The following is a 16,330-nucleotide window of genomic DNA, read 5'->3' on the forward strand; positions in this document are numbered from 1 at the left end:
AAATATGCAGGGTATCCTGGCTGCAAATACAGATGCTTAATACCTCCCTCTGCTGTAATAACAACCCAAGAAGGCTTTCCATGGAGCACAAATCTTTTTCTACATGCTCAAATTCACTGCAGTTGCTCATTTTAAGCTCTCATGTAGCCTGTTTAGTTATTTGTGGCACTACTTTTTGCAGCATCTCTTACATAGAGACTTGTTTGTTTATAGTTTCTTATCAGTCCTTACTCGTGAGTATGAAAGTGTTGGGTATCATTAATCCCCAGTATTCTTGGCTGTGATTAATATACTTTGTGAAAGCAGATGTTTTTCACTGGAGGAACATCAGGGATTGCTAATTTATAAAGTAAATGTGACAAGGCAAAAACTACTTTGGCAGTCGTGACTCATGAAAGTACTGGTTGTTTACCATGACCAACCTCTGGGTGCGAGAGCACATTGCAGTTTGGCATACCATTCATTTTTGGAAACGCTGTCATGGAGCCACTGTCCACCGACCACTTGACCAATGTTCCACTGAGGCAAGACAAGGATTTGCAAAGTTGTTCAGCAACAGCTGGGAAAGAAAACCCCACAGCTCTTCTGCAGGTGGATGTGAAAACTCTCATACCACTCACTTGTTTAGCAGCTGAGAATGCATTTAGATTTAGAGCCAGAACTAAAAGAAAAAAAAAAACAAAAAAAAAAAACAAAACAATAAAATTCCAAATGTTAGATATTTATATATCACAAAATCACCCAAAATTTGTTTTTTTTTTTATTCATATAACTGTTTCTTAGAACTGGGCTATAGATGAAGAACAGAATAGACCACATTCACAGCTGTATCACATATCACAGACTATAAATTAAACCCATGGCCAACAGCAGTCTTGGCTTTAGAAACTTTCCCCACCCTTTTGAAAGTACTTGAAAAGAAAGATTCTCTGACAACTAAAGTTTTGTAATTAATGTGACTGTGTTGCTCCATTCATATTGAAATTCCTTCACATCTAGTCAATCAACAAGAGCCCCTTGGAGTAGCCACTTATCCACTGCATACTCCACACAGAATAGTGTGGAGTAATGTTCTGGTGAACTGTTGAGCTCTTCAAGCTTTAGTGTGGCTCACAGGGTGGGTGGAGAATAGTTTGGAGTGATGGCCAAGACCATGGCGTCTCTGCTTTCTGTTGGGCACTCCTTTTGGAATACTATGTAGTCTTAGTGTTATACTTCTGATTCACAAACTGGGAAAGGACTTTGGTGATTTATCAATAAGTTGCAGCCACTGTTAATGAAACATTAGAACTGTGAAACACTGTTTCTGTTGTAGACCTATTAATATAAATATCATGCTGATTAAAATCCTATGCTACATTTGGTAATGTGATGGTGTCACTTTACTGTGCCAGGCAGCTGAGATGTTCCCCTACGAGTTCAATTGATCCCACATCTGCAATTATATAACTAGCCCTGAGGACCTTATTATTGAAGTAAATTTCCGACAATCCGCAGTAAGTATATAATTAAAACTTGTATCTGATGGAGAATACCAGACTTGTCATTTGTTCCCTTAACTTCTCAGAAGTGAAGAATGTTTAAAGAGTCAGCGATCTTGCGTCTTCTTGTAAGCTTCCCCCACCCAGTTTGAGGTCAGGGTGGGTGGCGTACAGTAGTGTGGTGTGCCGTCATGGCAGCTTGGCCCAGTTAGTCTGTAGAAGGTTGATTTATTTTTATTTTTTTTTTTGCATTTTACTGTGCATTAAGTGAGTGTCGTCATGTCTAAGCCATTCATGGGGTTTTAATTCTGCTTAGGTCATCAGCCTTCTTTAGGTCTACTGGATTGTAAAACAAAAATACAGCACAAACAATAGTAAACATTTAGCTATTAAACAGTCCTCATTTATAAGCTACAGAGAAGCTAGAGAGAGATTTTCCTTTTTAGTATGCTTCAGGGCAATGTCTTGTCCTCCCTCCAAATATATTACCGTACTTCGTTAAGCTGGTTCAATCACTCTATGAAGGCCCGGGATCTTCTCTTTTTGGGCGAGGCCTGATTACTGTAATCCTGGCAGAAGGACACACTGCCAAATAAAACGGCGACCTAAAGTGCAGCAAAACCAAAGGCAAGACGCTTACAGCAGACTACAAGTCTTCCTCTCTCACAACACCACCCTCTACTCCAAAGCTTTGTTTATGACTTGCAGCTTATGTGTGGAATGTTATTTGTAAGTAAAGTGTGAACCAACCAGGGCATTGGATGCTGAATAGTTCACAGCATTACACACAATGCTGACCTGACAGATCTCTGGCTGTGGGTTCTTAAAACACACGTTGAAAACTGGAGTAATTACTAGAGAACTGTAATTTAAAGCAAAGAGAAAATACTTTTATCTCCTAGTTTCCATGGGATTTTGGGACTAGACCTAGCTGGAAACTACATGAAACTACAGTAATATCTTGAAATAAAAAATATCAGGAAGATATTTGTGTACTTTCTGACCCAACCAAATGCTGCAGGATTTTTTCCCCCCTCTATTTCCACTTAAATTTAACTTTCACAAGATAATATGTTGACAATATATGTATGCTACCTACCTATTGACTGCTCTTCAACATATCTATGTTGTTATGAATACACTAGTGAACAAATTGTGTGCATTATACCAGCAAGCCAGGTGACTGTTTTCCTGTCTGTATTAACACAGCTCAGCCTGCTGTGCATGTAATGACATGCTCAGCTGAGCCTATCATCAAGTGTAGAGATGACTTTACCTTTCCTCTCAGTTCTAAGTCATTGCATTGAAACTGGACTGTAATACAGAACCTTATAATTAAACATGCTGAACAGATAAGCTGAGTAATTATGAATTATTTATAGGGAGTATTATTGGCCTCTTGATAAGGGTCTGTAAGCAAGACTTACTAAGGTGTTGAACACTTCATATGTTACAATGCTACAGCACTGGCTTGAGACACATCAGCATGGGCTGAACCACATTTGAGGTCATACCGCACCGCAAAAGGTGCAAGATGTCATTTGTGGAATGGTGAGTTTTTCCGAAGGGCTTTATTGGAGAAATAAAAGGGCTCTTACCTGATTTAAAAAAAACAATAGTCACAAGCTGAGAAGAAAGTGGTGAAGTGTTAACAGTTTCAAAGTAAAAAAATCTCAATCAATGTATCCGAACATAGAGGAAAATCACCTTTTAAATCTCCTGTTGGGGCAAGTCTGCTAGCGCCTGCTTCAAAAACCACGTGTCACCCAACAACCTGCTTCTTTTCATGCTCATGTAGCTTTTTTGTCAGTGTTGCAGTACATGCCCTGAAGATGACTTCAGTCTTACTCCAACATGTATCTGCTCCTGTCTATTTGTTTGAATTCCTTTCTATTGTGGAGGCTGAAATATCCTCAGGCAGTGTATACTCTACCTGTCTCTGTTAGCACTAGCGTTATCTATTAGCTGTACTGTATCCACCAGACACTGGCCCTGTATGTTCACATCATCTGTTCTGGCATTTTGCCACATGAGAAGGACAGAGGACAAAGAGGCAGAGGATTTCACATTATTTGTAGACAAAACAAGCTTTGAGCCTCAGAAAGATCGTTCCTGCTTGCAGCCCTGTTGTGGTGTAGATTTAGTCTTAGAAATAAACCAATTGTGAAGCAGTTGTAAACTTATGTTGTGGTTTGTATTAAACCAAGATCGTGTGGGTAGAATATAGGGCAAACATTCCTCAACAATGACTGCTTCATTCTGCAACTTGATGTCAGAACTCTGACATCTGTTTGTGAGAATAGTCTCAAGCTAAAACGTCTGGAAATAGTTTGGTTATTTTTTGTTTCTTTTTTTACATAGAGACAGTTGACAGAAACAGTTACCTGTTGATACACAATTGTACATCGGCAAACAAAGTCTGAGCTGCTGAGGAATGCAATGTCTCTCATGCTCATGCAGGTCCAAAGGTCTCCCCTGCCTCAGCATGTTAATGACATGTTTAAATGTGCCACAAACCGTCTTTTAGACATTTAAAATCCAAATCTCAGGGAAATTGATAGATGAGATGCAAAATGAATGTTTTGATTCACAGCAACATGTAAGTTGTGTTTTTGTATCAAGTGGCCTTTCAGTCATTCTTATAGTTCATCTTAATGATTGTTGTTTTTGTTTTTTTTAATTGTTCAGGGCTTAATAAAAATCTAGCGATTTGCTTTTAGCCATGTTTATTTGTCCAATCTGCTTTTGATGTGTTTAAATAAAAACATGTTATTAATGAAATGGTTTTAAGACTTCTAGAAAATTTGCTCATTGATGAAAAGAGAACAAATGGTGCAGGAAAGATGCAGGTTATTGTTGACTTTTTATTGAATACATTTGTTTCAGTTATGTAATCCACATAACCCCTGTTGAGATTGCCAAGCGTGTTTATATCCATGACATTACAAATGGTCACATTAGCATTTGACAGCTCTGTGCACACTTACACACATTATTGTTAACTTTGCTTAGGCGCATTATAAGAGTGTCTTTTGTTTTCATTCATTCTTCTGTTTGTCTGAATTAGCTTTGCTTCAGTTTCTGTTGTTGACACAAAATGTACCAGACTGTGACCAGGGGTCATGTTCTTTTGCTTTGTGCAGCTTCGATTAAGTAACATAAGTGTTGTTAGGGAATTGTCATATGCATTCATGGAGCCAAAGATGCTTAATTAATGATTTATGGGAACCTCTGTTGCCAAATTAGCTTGAAAATATGGTGTGTGTCGAACAGCATCTTGCTTTCCCTGTAAAAAAATAAAAAATAAAAAAAAATCTTTTTTGTAATTTTTTTAATAACATTTCCCTTTTTTTCCTTTTAGGAATGTGACTGGAGTAGTTGATCCCCTGCATACAGCTGTGTGTAGATCTTGTACAGGAGAAGAGCCTCAAGCATGGACACAGAAGACTTCCCTCCCCCACCCCCTGAATGTAAAGCCAACAAAATCTTGTCAGACATATGTGATGTGAATCTATCTGCTTAGAATGAGTCATCAAACACGTCTACTTTGAATGCTCAGTTGGTTATAATGCTATGGTCATGGGTTCAATCAATCTCAATGTCCCTAGAGATTGTTTTTTTTTGTTGAGCTTAAGCAGTTAAAGATTTACATTTGACTAAAAAGAACACTGTCCACGTAAAGCAGAGCAGCGTGTACAGAGACAAAGTAGAAAGACAAATGGTCAAGATATTATGATGAACACTCAATGTATTTGTAATGATACTTGACATTATGTACAGTCTGTAGCAGTTTCAATTACTTCTGTTTTCTTGACCATTTGTTATTATTAGTAGCTTAATTTCTGATTTGGTCTCATTGAGCAATCAAAATGTATCTGAAGTTTGAAAATAATCAAGATTTAAATTGATCCTGTGATAAATCTTTAGCTGTGTTGCCGTTTTTCAATTTTAACTTTAACAAAGTCAACAGAGAGTTGTTAAGACCACATCAGACGCTGCCTTGCGCTCCAACAAAATGGCAAAATGTGTCTTTAAATGTGTCCTTAAATTGTATTTAAGAAACAATCCGATGTCTGGCCAGTCACCAAAAGAATCACCTGCTGGCCTCTTGAGACCCAACATGGCTAATTGCTTGTAGGGAAGTTGCTGAAGCTGGACAGTATGAGTAAACAACAGATTCCTCTCCTCCGCCTCTGTGGAGTGCGTGGGCAGAGGAACGAAAGGAATAAGGAGGGTAAAATGTGCTGCACCACAGTGAATACCAGACAATGTGCCTCAGTCTGAGGCTGAATACTACTGCAGGAACACACATGCATAAACACACACACACAGATTCCCACATCGCCTCTGGGGATAGAGACAGGCCAGTGAAATGCTTCATCTCCAGCTGGCCAGCCTCTTGCTTTGTTGCCAGGGGGATGCAGGAGCGGATCGTAACCCGGTGACTCATTCGAGCGGACCATTCTGTAGCACAGTGAAGATAAGTCCCTAGAACAGAATCCATATTGTCATTATGAATTAACAATGGGTACCTTCTGTAGTCAACATGTGACATTCGCATGTATGTTTCACTATGATCTTGTACTTTGCATTCTTTCAAGACTAGAAAGACATGGGGAGTCCTCCAAAGGAAGGATACTTTCCAGTTTTCAGACTATTGAACAATATTAGATTAGAGCCAGAGTATCCTTACATGAATGGAGATGTTAGAAATAGGGCTGGGCGATTAATCGGATTTTAATCTCAACTACGATCTGGGTTTTCAATGATCATAAAAATAAAAGGGTGCAATTATTTTTCTCTTTGCAGTTTCCTCTCCTGCTGTCTTCAGTTGCTAATCGAGCGTCTCTGGCATTGCAGCGCTGTGCTGTAAACTCCTCCCACAGCCGCTTTGCTTTCATTCAGACACTGTTCTTGCTAAATCTGGCGACTTTTATTGTTAAAAGCGACTAGCAACAAATCTAGCAACTTTTACTGGAGTTATTAGAAACTTTTCTGGTGTTTTGGCGGCTGACTTGAAGGCACATATTGTTCTGCAGGTACTGTAAGGAATGAGCAGCAGGAGCCTCTCCCGTCTTAAAGCACTCCCAGGCGGCCAGTCTCAGTCGGCTCCGGCTGCAGGTCAATGTAGAATAACTGCAGTAGGTTGTGGAAGTTCCCCACAACATAGTTTATACCATTGACAGTGAGAACTGGCTGCATTATTTTCGTATACATAGTTTGGCGAATTAAACACTTTAATATCCCTTCGTTACGGGGCGTTACCATAGCAACGTGTTAATCAGCTGGTTCAGATCAGCTGTCTTTTAACAGGTGAACGAGAGAAACGCGCTGTAGCCTGACAGCGGTTGTTTGACATAAAATGTATATCGAGGTCAATATAAAATAGTTCCTATATAAGCGGTAAAAGTGGATTAAACAACTCGGAACCGTGCATTAGACCGTTATAATGCGCGACATGGAGTTGAGAACACTACGACGCGCAGCGTTGTTTAAAAATACTGGATAATTGTGTTAAATAATCGAGATCTCAATTTAAGTCAAAATAATCGTGATTAGAATATTTGTCATAATCGAGCAGCCCTAGTTAGAAATGTTTTGTATTTTAAATGTTACAATGCATTAGTTAAGCTTCATGCATGCATGTCAGTCACCTCCTCTACACACAGCTGTAGGTGCATTATTGAATTGCCAACCAGCTGACATTCGCTGGCTGGAAAAGTCCAATGAAATCATGACCTGCGCATTCTGGTTCATCGTTCTCGGCACTGTTAATATACGATTATGGATCCTACTATCCTGGAACTCCACAGAGCAGAAGCAAGCTAACCATGTTTTATCACTTTGACTCACACTGTTTCTTAGTACACAGATGGAAAAAGAGCGATAACATCTCAGTTTCCAGGTTTGCACTTTGCCCCTCTCCTCTCTCGCTCCATCAGTCATGGATTCAGATGTGTGTGGGGTCACAGAGCTGACCTAGAGCATTTGTCACAGACCATTTTCTCACACTGTGGTGAGGTGGAACAACTACCTGTCATAGCCTGAGGGAGTCATACTGGTGATTTAAAACCGTGTACATGACTGCGAGGTCCTTCAAAGTCATCATGTTTACGGAGGTTTCAGTTAAGATTTGCTCCATCGCCATTGGTTGAAAGCAATGGCCTGTTGTAACACAACTCTTACAAGTTGCAGCTTAAGTTTTTATAGAATGTCAGATATGGGGGGCAACTTTCTGCGATTAAGGTGAGAAAACAAAATTGAGGGAACAAAACCAGGGACCTTCTTCAGTCTAACACTCTCCCAACCGAGCTATTTCAGCATAGATAATGAATAAACAGCCTCATAGTCAGAATGACAGTGTTGGAAATTGGAATTTTTCTGTTTTCTGTGGGGACACAGTCCGGATATCAGTCCCAGGGTTAAGATTACTCTTTAGACTGCAAGTTAATACATTCAAGCTGTACGACTGTTGAATATATTCGCAAAGAATCTGTGGCATTTGGGAGCGACAGTGCGACAAAGACAGAAAGGAAGGAGACCTACTGGAAGAAGATGGCTCCTCCGTAGATGAAAGCAACGTCTTTAGAAAACGTTAAGCATTGGACAGTGCGAATTTGTTAAATCCTGTTAAAATGATTTCTGTATTCTAAACAGGAATATATTCTGACTCTTTTTTTTTTTTTTTTTTTTTTAAATCCTTTCCTTCTCAATTCAAGGCCATTATCCCTCACAACAAGCCTGCATAAAACCCACTTTAACTGCTTTTAAACATCCTTTGCTAGCATGACAGACGTAGCCTGTTAAAACCGTGCCTACCTCGGCTTTTTAGCAAAACTATCCAGATCCAAACCCACACTTATTCATGACATCAGAAATAATGCATAAACTCAGGCTGTGTTTCTTACTGGAGGGAGTAACAGCGCTTTCCTGCTGGCCTAATTGCAGAGTGGAAGCTGGAAAGATATTTGTTGTTCCCTTCCTGTCCACTGCCAAGAGAGTGCTTTAACGTGAATGATGACTTTGAAGGCTCTGGCCCAGTTTGTGTTTGCCATAAAGCAACACAGCTGACATTTTTTGGTGCTAATCCTTGAAGTCAAATTGTCAGGAAGAAAACACAGCTGTAGTAGATCCCAAACTTAATTCAAGGCACAGCCAACCAGCTTATCTTTAAACTCTCATGCTGCTGTTATAAAAGCACTATATATCACACTATCATAAAATCTGCTAAAATGTAGCTCAAGCAGTGTTTGGATCAAAATAACTTCATGGGATTATATTTTCTTCCTCTGTCCATTTAATTTAAGAACAAACTAAATAGTTTTAACCCTCTTAGGCCCTGATAAGCATAGATATTGAAGGTAAAGATCAAATATTTTCTAAATATTTCTCTGAAACCTCTGTTTGCAGTATTGGCAGACAGCGTCCCATATGCAGATGAAGACAAGGGAGAAGCCTTTGACTTTGAAGACAGCGATGACGACTTACCTGAAGCACCTCCAGCTCCCCAAGCCGTCATCAGCAAGGATCAAAGCCGGGACGACTCTGCGACCGGTCACGCAGCGTTGGACCCCCCAGCACTTTCCTCCACTGCTCCATCATCAGCAGAGGCGACCGTTACCATAAGCAACGTCTCCTCAGGTGGTGAGACATCAACAGAACCTAAGGGGACATCTGTCACAGAGGCGACTAATGACGGAGGGAAAGATTTACCGCCGCCCCCATCTCCACCCCTTCCCCTTGAAGATGACATACAGGCAAAACCTCAAACCACAGGTTTGCAGAGCAAAGTGTTGACTTTTCACTGCTGCCACAAGTTGGTGTTTTCAAGTCTTATTTTCCCATCGCTATAGCAGATTTTTCTAAGCACTCATTTTGTGATTAAAAAAAAAAAAAAAAAAAAAGGTTAAATTTCAAAATAAAAGTCTCAAGTAGACTTCATTGTTGTTTTGGCAGTGATTGAAAAAGATTCTCCACATTCTTTTGGCATAGTGTTTACATTATCTGGCTCCAGTCCAGCTCTTCAGCGCAGGCTAAAATTAGGCAGTAAAGAAGAAGAGCTGACACCTTGTATCTCTCTCTGCCTGCTGTTGGAGATTGTCTGGCTTTTATCACCAAAAGTCATAACAGGCAGGTTCAAACGCTGCTTAATCCCTCTCGCTCATCCAGAAGCATGTTAGTGCAGACATGTCCATGCTGTTCCATGTTCCAGATGCTGCACTTAATGAATGGAAGCATTTGCCTTGTATTTCTGTTGTCCAGTACTTTACTATCTCAAAATTGTTACCAGTTTGAAATTGCTGGCAGAGACTGTATTTCTAAACTTTTAGGTACTTTTAAACAGTATGCACAGCAGTTAAACTCAATATGAAAACTTTTAAGACCCATTTATTGCCAAAAATAATGTTCATACCATGTTTGTAAATTATAGCCATTATTTTTTGGAAATTAAATAAGAAATAAAATAAAATAAATTAATTAAATATTCAATAAATAAATAATATAATTAAAATGAAGAATTTCTCTTAAAGTAGTCTATAAAAGATCAGGTGAACTTATATTTTATTGCATCTAACCTAGAATGTTTCCATTGTTCAGATCATTATTTATGGTCTTTAAATGCAGCTATAAATGAACCATATCCTCGTTTCCTCACCAGACTCTGAACATCATAACGACCCTCTTCCTCCACCGACCATCCCAAGCAACTCCTCTCGCGCCAAAGTAAACCCCTACTCTGTGATTGACATCACTCCCATCCAACTGCCACAGCCTGAGCATCAGCACCCACCCTCCTCTTCCTCTTCCTGTCTAACTGAGCCACAAGAACAAGAGGGAGAAGGCCAGGATATCTACACAGGTTCTGGTGGTATCACTTCAGGATATTCTGTGCCAGTGCCATGCGGCTATGCAACCCCCTCAGGTGTACCTCTCATCACACCAGCCTACACCACTCCGGTCATCATTCGGCACCTATCCATGGATGAAGATGGTAAAGTAAAGCCAAAACTGGGAAAAACTTTTCTTTTTCAGTTACTCTCCATGTAATATTTATGATTTCTACCAGTCAGATGAGACAAACCGCAAAAGAAATTTCTCCTTTTTCAGTGCCCTCAAACTTGGAGAACCAAGGTTTTGACACATAAAGCCGTCTGTGCCGCTTCCATCCCCCTTCCTTTCTTCTCTCCCTTGTTTTTCCTAAAGCCTTGCCACAAGGAAGCAGGGACTAAATATAGCCCTCCCCAAAGATCTGTGTTAGCTGTGAGGATTTTCCGGTTTCCCTAAAACCTTGCAGAAGCAGACTCCAACCCCGAGGACTGGCAAGCTCAGCTGCCTAATTGCACTGTTATTATCCTACCAAGGTCACACTATGTTAAAATACTTTGTTTTATTGCAGTAGAAGTCTCTGAGGTATTTGAGTTCAGAAAATATTTACAGTTTTTTTCTTTATTAAAGGCTATGTGTCTGTAGCAAGCACAGCTCAGACATTTATGACCTTTTCCTCATGACCTTGCAGAAGGAGTTATAAAAAAGACAAAAAGACAATTCAGCATATGCACATTTGAAATAAAGTACCTTCTTTCAACTGTAATCTTATTGATGTTATTGATCAGTGACACCCAGTGGCATGAAACCACAGTATGTTGAATGGGATGGGATGGAGATCATTGATGTTTCCACTTTTCCAAAAAAAAACAAAACATTTATATAAAAATCTGTAACTGGCTTGATGTTTTTAAGCTGCTTTGAGCAGTATCATGTAATTGCTGTCAGTCTTAAAATACAGACCAAAGCAAGAAAATGTAGAATTCTAACTTGTTTAATGTTTCTCTATTCCCTCTTTTAGTGACAGTCGTAGGGACTAGCAACACCTCTGCTGACAGGTGAGACTCATAAAACATTTATTATCCCTGTACCTTAAGAAAGGTATACAAAGTATACTCTCTTTCTTCATATTTACAGTATTTTTAGTAACTGCTGTACATGCATGGTCAACACTGTTAGTATAAGTAGATATATCTGTTCCTTGACATGACTTTGTTTAAGTATACTTTTGTTTTGTTTCAATGTTTTCAAGTGTTTTCAGTGAAGAGTATCCACCGATTACAGAGGAAGATGCTTTGGCTAAGTGGGCGTCGGATCCTGCCAATACTGCATGGATGGAAAGTAAGGAATAGTTTTTACTTGTGTGTCCTCATGCATGCCTTCAGGGTGTTATTATCCTTCTTTTTTTTTTTTTTTGACAGCTGAATTCTCAGACACTTCCTTCCCTGTTCTTTTGAGGAAGCGTGTCCTTGTATGCGCTTTTCTTTTACATCTCTCTCTCATACGTCCTGATTGTTGTGTGTGTGTTGCCCAGCAGTCTGATGTGAGAAACCATGTGTTTAATGTTACTCGTTTTTCGTATGTGCTTCAGATCCAGATGAGGTGATCTACGATGATGTGCCCAGAGAAAACTCTGACTCCAACACCGGTCTGTAGTCTTTTGTTGTAATTTTACCAATTCAGCATGAAACTTCCTGTCTTTAGTTTGAAGTCAGACAGCGCTGCTGTCTTTTGTTTCTACACTTTGCTTTTGACTTGTTTTTAGAGTCTGAAAACAAATGTAGATCAAAAATGAATTAGCTAAAAAAAAGATTTATTTTGCAGATTGTTTATGAGGGAAAAAATCTTTATATGCAGCTGACATTACATAATAATCATTGAAATAAATATGACCTTTTTGTGAAGTAGCTCCATTTTTGTTAAGGTATTCAGAATGTTTCAGTTCATTTTATAGTATCGTAGCTATGAAATCTCAAATTATTATTTAATATCAGCATTTTTTGGGCTTACCTCAGTAGAAAACATGCATGGGAAGACATTACTGCTGAATGTCTAGGCTTTTCTTATCGAGAATATTTATATATATATTTATCCTTCAGAACAAGTTCAAGTTAATTTTATTTACTTATGATAGGACAGCCCAACAGACTTAGGTCTACGCTCACTGGTCTGTATTTCCTAACACATTTTAATTTTTGCCCTCTTAATTCTCTCAGATCCAGATGAGATGATCTATGACGATGTGGAGTTTGGTGAGGATGGAGGGTGCAATAGTTCCCTCGACAATGGCTGGAGCTCGAGTGAGTTTGAAAGCTATGATGAGGCCAGTGACGGGGAAGGTCGCCCTGAGAATGGCCTGCCCCACGCCTTCATGAGAGGAAAACCACCCCAGAGGAAGACTCATGTGTGTATAACAATTACCCTCCCATTTCCCTGCCTGGCTTCCTGCCAGCAACCAAAACCTGTGTCAATGTATTAAATAGTGCTCGCTTCTTTATATATCTGCTCTGCATTAAGGTATAATAGATAAATTACCACTATACCTTTGGATATTTAAGTTAAGCTTGCTGTGATATTGATCCTATTTAAATGCTTGTTTTGGTCTGTTGACTTGTACAGAAATGAAAGTGATTTATCCTTGTTTCCAATCTGCGGTTGTGAAAATTCAACTTCTCTTAATTCATGAATTACTCTTTCACTCTGACATAGTCCAAATGATGTGAAGAGAAAATCACTTCAAACACCTCCAAAAATAAAAGTAAAGGAGTTTTTGTGCTAAATTTTTAAAAAATATTATATGGAGCTGATAAACACTCATTTAACTTAATGCAGCTTAAATACAAACATTGCTAAATTTGTTTAAAACAACAACAACAAAAAAGAATAAGAGATCCAACAAATATATCTTGGTTTTAATTTGAAGAAAGTAATCTGAAATTAAATAATTGGCTGCCAGCCATTGCTGTAGCAGAGACCCCCATGGTTCCGGCATTTCGGAGCATTTCTGGGACGGCAGATGTGGCCAGATGCGCGTGTTGGGGCGTCTTATGGGTGCACACTTCTCATCATGTTGGGTCTGTGCTGCTGGGTGTGGCTTGTGGCGTGCTCGGCGCCCACTTGGAAACTCCTCGTAGGGCACATTTTGGGGAAGTTTTGATGTGTGCCAAATCGGCCTTCCACATACAGAAACTGCAGAAGCAAAGGTCATCTTTTGAGTCTTTCTGCGTCTTTGGCAGTAAACGATCTGATTCAGAAACACAACAAAAGACGTCTTTTACAGCCAATAAGTTCATAATATTATGCAGGGGATACTATCTGACTATTGATTAAGTTGGAAAAATGCAATTTTTTTACATTTCAGAAGAAAGAAAAAATGCAGCCACTGAAAATGACAAATCTGAAATATATACATATATATATATCATTTCCCTTGTACTGGAAAAGTTAAACTTCCCTCAGATAAAGCTGTTTGAGGAGAACAATATCAGCAGTCCAATGACAAACAAATCCAGATGAAAACAAGTTTGCCATGAGGTCCTGCTCAGCTCCAAAACCATAACCAGTAACGCTTGCTTTGCTTCTGTTTAGCTCTCTCAAGATCTGACACGCTTGAAAGAACACTATGAGAAAAAGATGAAAGATCTTATGGCAAATACAGTGGGAACGGTAGAGCTGCATCAGCTAAAACAGAAACACGAGCAGAAGGTAAACTACCTGAGGCTCACCTCATCTGTCTGTGCTAGATAAAGTAGTCCCGACCCTTTACTCTCAGTCTGGCTAACTCCACTCTTAGCATCTTGTTGCTTACTCAGTGCCTTCATCCCGCTCTGATGTGAATGACTTGTGGTGGTGGTACTGGTGATGGGTTTGCAAACAGTTTGTTTGCATCACTGCTGCACTGACATCTCATTTCATGTTCATGCATTTGAGGTTGAAAAGTTAGGATATGACGTTTTCTAACCAAATTAGTGACACAGTGAACTGAGACACCAGCATCAGGGTTCTTGTTTTCAGTGTAGTGGACACTGTTCTTTCCAAATCTTTTTGTATTTAAAAACTAGTGGGGTTTTTTTTTTTTAAATGCTGTTGATGTCACAGTTCCTGTCATTCTTTGGCGAGCTCTCCTTTGTTGTTGTCTCGTAACACTGTTCCTAACACCATTCCTGTCTAAAGTAGCTCAGTCCAGTTTCTTATTAGTCATCGTTCAAGAAAAAAATAAACATAACTTCATCTTTGATTTAAATATATTACTATAAAAAAAGAAAAGAACTTTGATATTTTCTTTTCTAATCAAAGATGCAAAAGCTGGTGAAGGCAGCGAAGGAAGGGACTAAAGACGGGCTTGAGAAAACCAAAGCTGCTGTGAAGAAGGGACGATCATTCATCAAAACAAAGTCGTTTTGTCATGGTATGAAATCCTTCAAATAACGCCGACCATCAATAATACACACCGTGCCTTTGCATCAGTTCATGTTGAGTCAACGTGAACGTGAAAGTAATTTTCTCATTTATTGCTCTGTCCTATTTGCTCTGACCTCTTTATCTTTTAGAGAGGAAGTCGGCCTTTCTCGAGGATGAGGAGTCTGAACTATTCATAGAGGTGGACTGTTTTAACGTTGAGCCAGTTCTGTGTCCAGCACCAGAAGGTCTCACACAGCAGCAGGTAACCAAGCATGCCATTTTTTTTTTTTCTTTTCATGTGATACTTTTAAGTAACTTTGAAGATGTGTGACCTGCAGCTTTGTGTTTTTCCTCCATAGCTTGTGAGAAGATGTATATTGGGGTCTATTTTGGAAAGTGAGAAGAACTATCTGGAGGCGCTGAAGAGAATACTAGAGGTATGCAAGTGCATCTGTAGAAATTGTCAGATCAGCTTTGAAATGGTGGGTTTTTTTTCAGGTCGTTCTGTTTGCTTTCTCAGCAATATGAAAAGCCCCTGTCCCAGATCGAGCCCAGACTGCTCAGTGACAGGAAACTGAAGATGACCTTTTATCGTGTGCGTGAGATCCTGCAGTGCCATTTCCTGTTCCAGATAGCACTGGCGAGCCGCGTGGCAGAGTGGGACAGCCTGGAGATGATTGGGGATGTCTTTGTGGCATCGGTAAGCAGAGATGGTAATTTGATACAAGAAACACAAACTATGTGCATACTAGTTAAAGTTGGCCTGAATTGCTTCAATTATCTTTTTTTTTTTTTTTTAACCATTTATTGCTCTTATTAAGAAATGTGCAGATGGCACACCCTCTGTCTTACAAACTTACAGCATGTTAAAAGCATTTTTTTTTATCATGCAGATAAGAGAGAATGGCATTCTGTCTCTTATCACAGTAATTCTTCATCTTTCTATCTTAAAGCCTCCCTATTTTTATCTACAAAATGTAGAGCCAAAGCAAACCAAACTTCTCTGCAGTGATGCAGAGGGTGATTTCTGTCTTTAAATCTAACAACCTTTTCACATTTTGCAATATTATAGCAGTATTATATTTGTGATTTAAACACAAACATATTTCTTGTAAGTTATTTTTCAAAGTGCAGCTTGGTATGTGAAGTCACTGGACTTTCAACTTTCTCTAATGTAAAAACCAGACAGACATTATGGAGAACATTAAATGTTGAAAGCTCTATTAGAACGAGGAGGAGGTATCAATCTGTAACAGCTGCATATGGATCCTCCAGATGAAGCTGAGGTCTGTAACGGTGTCAAATAAACAGTGTGAAAAATAACCATTTTTTTTGTTATTACTGTAGAAGAGTGCAATCATCGATCAACTAAACAACTAAAAAAAAGAGTGAATATCAACAGGAGAATATGGCCGTTTTTGTTGGTTTGTTTTCACATTTTTGTGGGCACTACCCACATGCTTAGCTGTGTTGCTCATTCCAGAGAAGCACAAATCCTGCAAGTTGTACATTGTTTTAACTCTTAGATGCATGTCCACTATAGTACAAACCTATTTATTCATTAGTGTTGATGGTAAATTTGCGATTTTGCCACTTCAGTGGACATTATAGCCACCCAACAC

The 16,330-nt window shown here is 39.2% G+C and overlaps 1 protein-coding gene across 2 annotated transcripts in view; it reads left to right on the forward strand.

Annotated features, from left to right (window-relative positions):
- arhgef10 (Rho guanine nucleotide exchange factor (GEF) 10) overlaps positions 1-16,330 on the forward strand; it is a 48,524-nt gene that overhangs the window by 1,113 nt on the left and 31,081 nt on the right. Inside the window, exons 2-13 of one of the 2 annotated variants that reach the window (XM_079262098.1) lie at positions 4,843-4,951; positions 8,892-9,257; positions 10,141-10,473; positions 11,329-11,365; positions 11,560-11,648; positions 11,899-11,955; positions 12,524-12,711; positions 13,896-14,012; positions 14,604-14,715; positions 14,858-14,970; positions 15,068-15,145; positions 15,229-15,408. In XM_079262098.1, coding sequence (XP_079118224.1) covers positions 4,915-4,951; positions 8,892-9,257; positions 10,141-10,473; positions 11,329-11,365; positions 11,560-11,648; positions 11,899-11,955; positions 12,524-12,711; positions 13,896-14,012; positions 14,604-14,715; positions 14,858-14,970; positions 15,068-15,145; positions 15,229-15,408 — 1,707 coding nt within the window. In that variant the 5' untranslated portion in view covers positions 4,843-4,914. The remainder of the gene's footprint in view (positions 1-4,842; positions 4,952-8,891; positions 9,258-10,140; positions 10,474-11,328; positions 11,366-11,559; positions 11,649-11,898; positions 11,956-12,523; positions 12,712-13,895; positions 14,013-14,603; positions 14,716-14,857; positions 14,971-15,067; positions 15,146-15,228; positions 15,409-16,330) is intronic. The other variant, XM_079262099.1, reaches the window with a different exon arrangement.

This window comes from Telmatherina bonti (assembly GCF_933228915.1).
Source record: "Telmatherina bonti genome assembly, chromosome: 22".
In the NCBI taxonomy this organism is placed as follows: Eukaryota; Metazoa; Chordata; class Actinopteri; order Atheriniformes; family Telmatherinidae; genus Telmatherina; species Telmatherina bonti.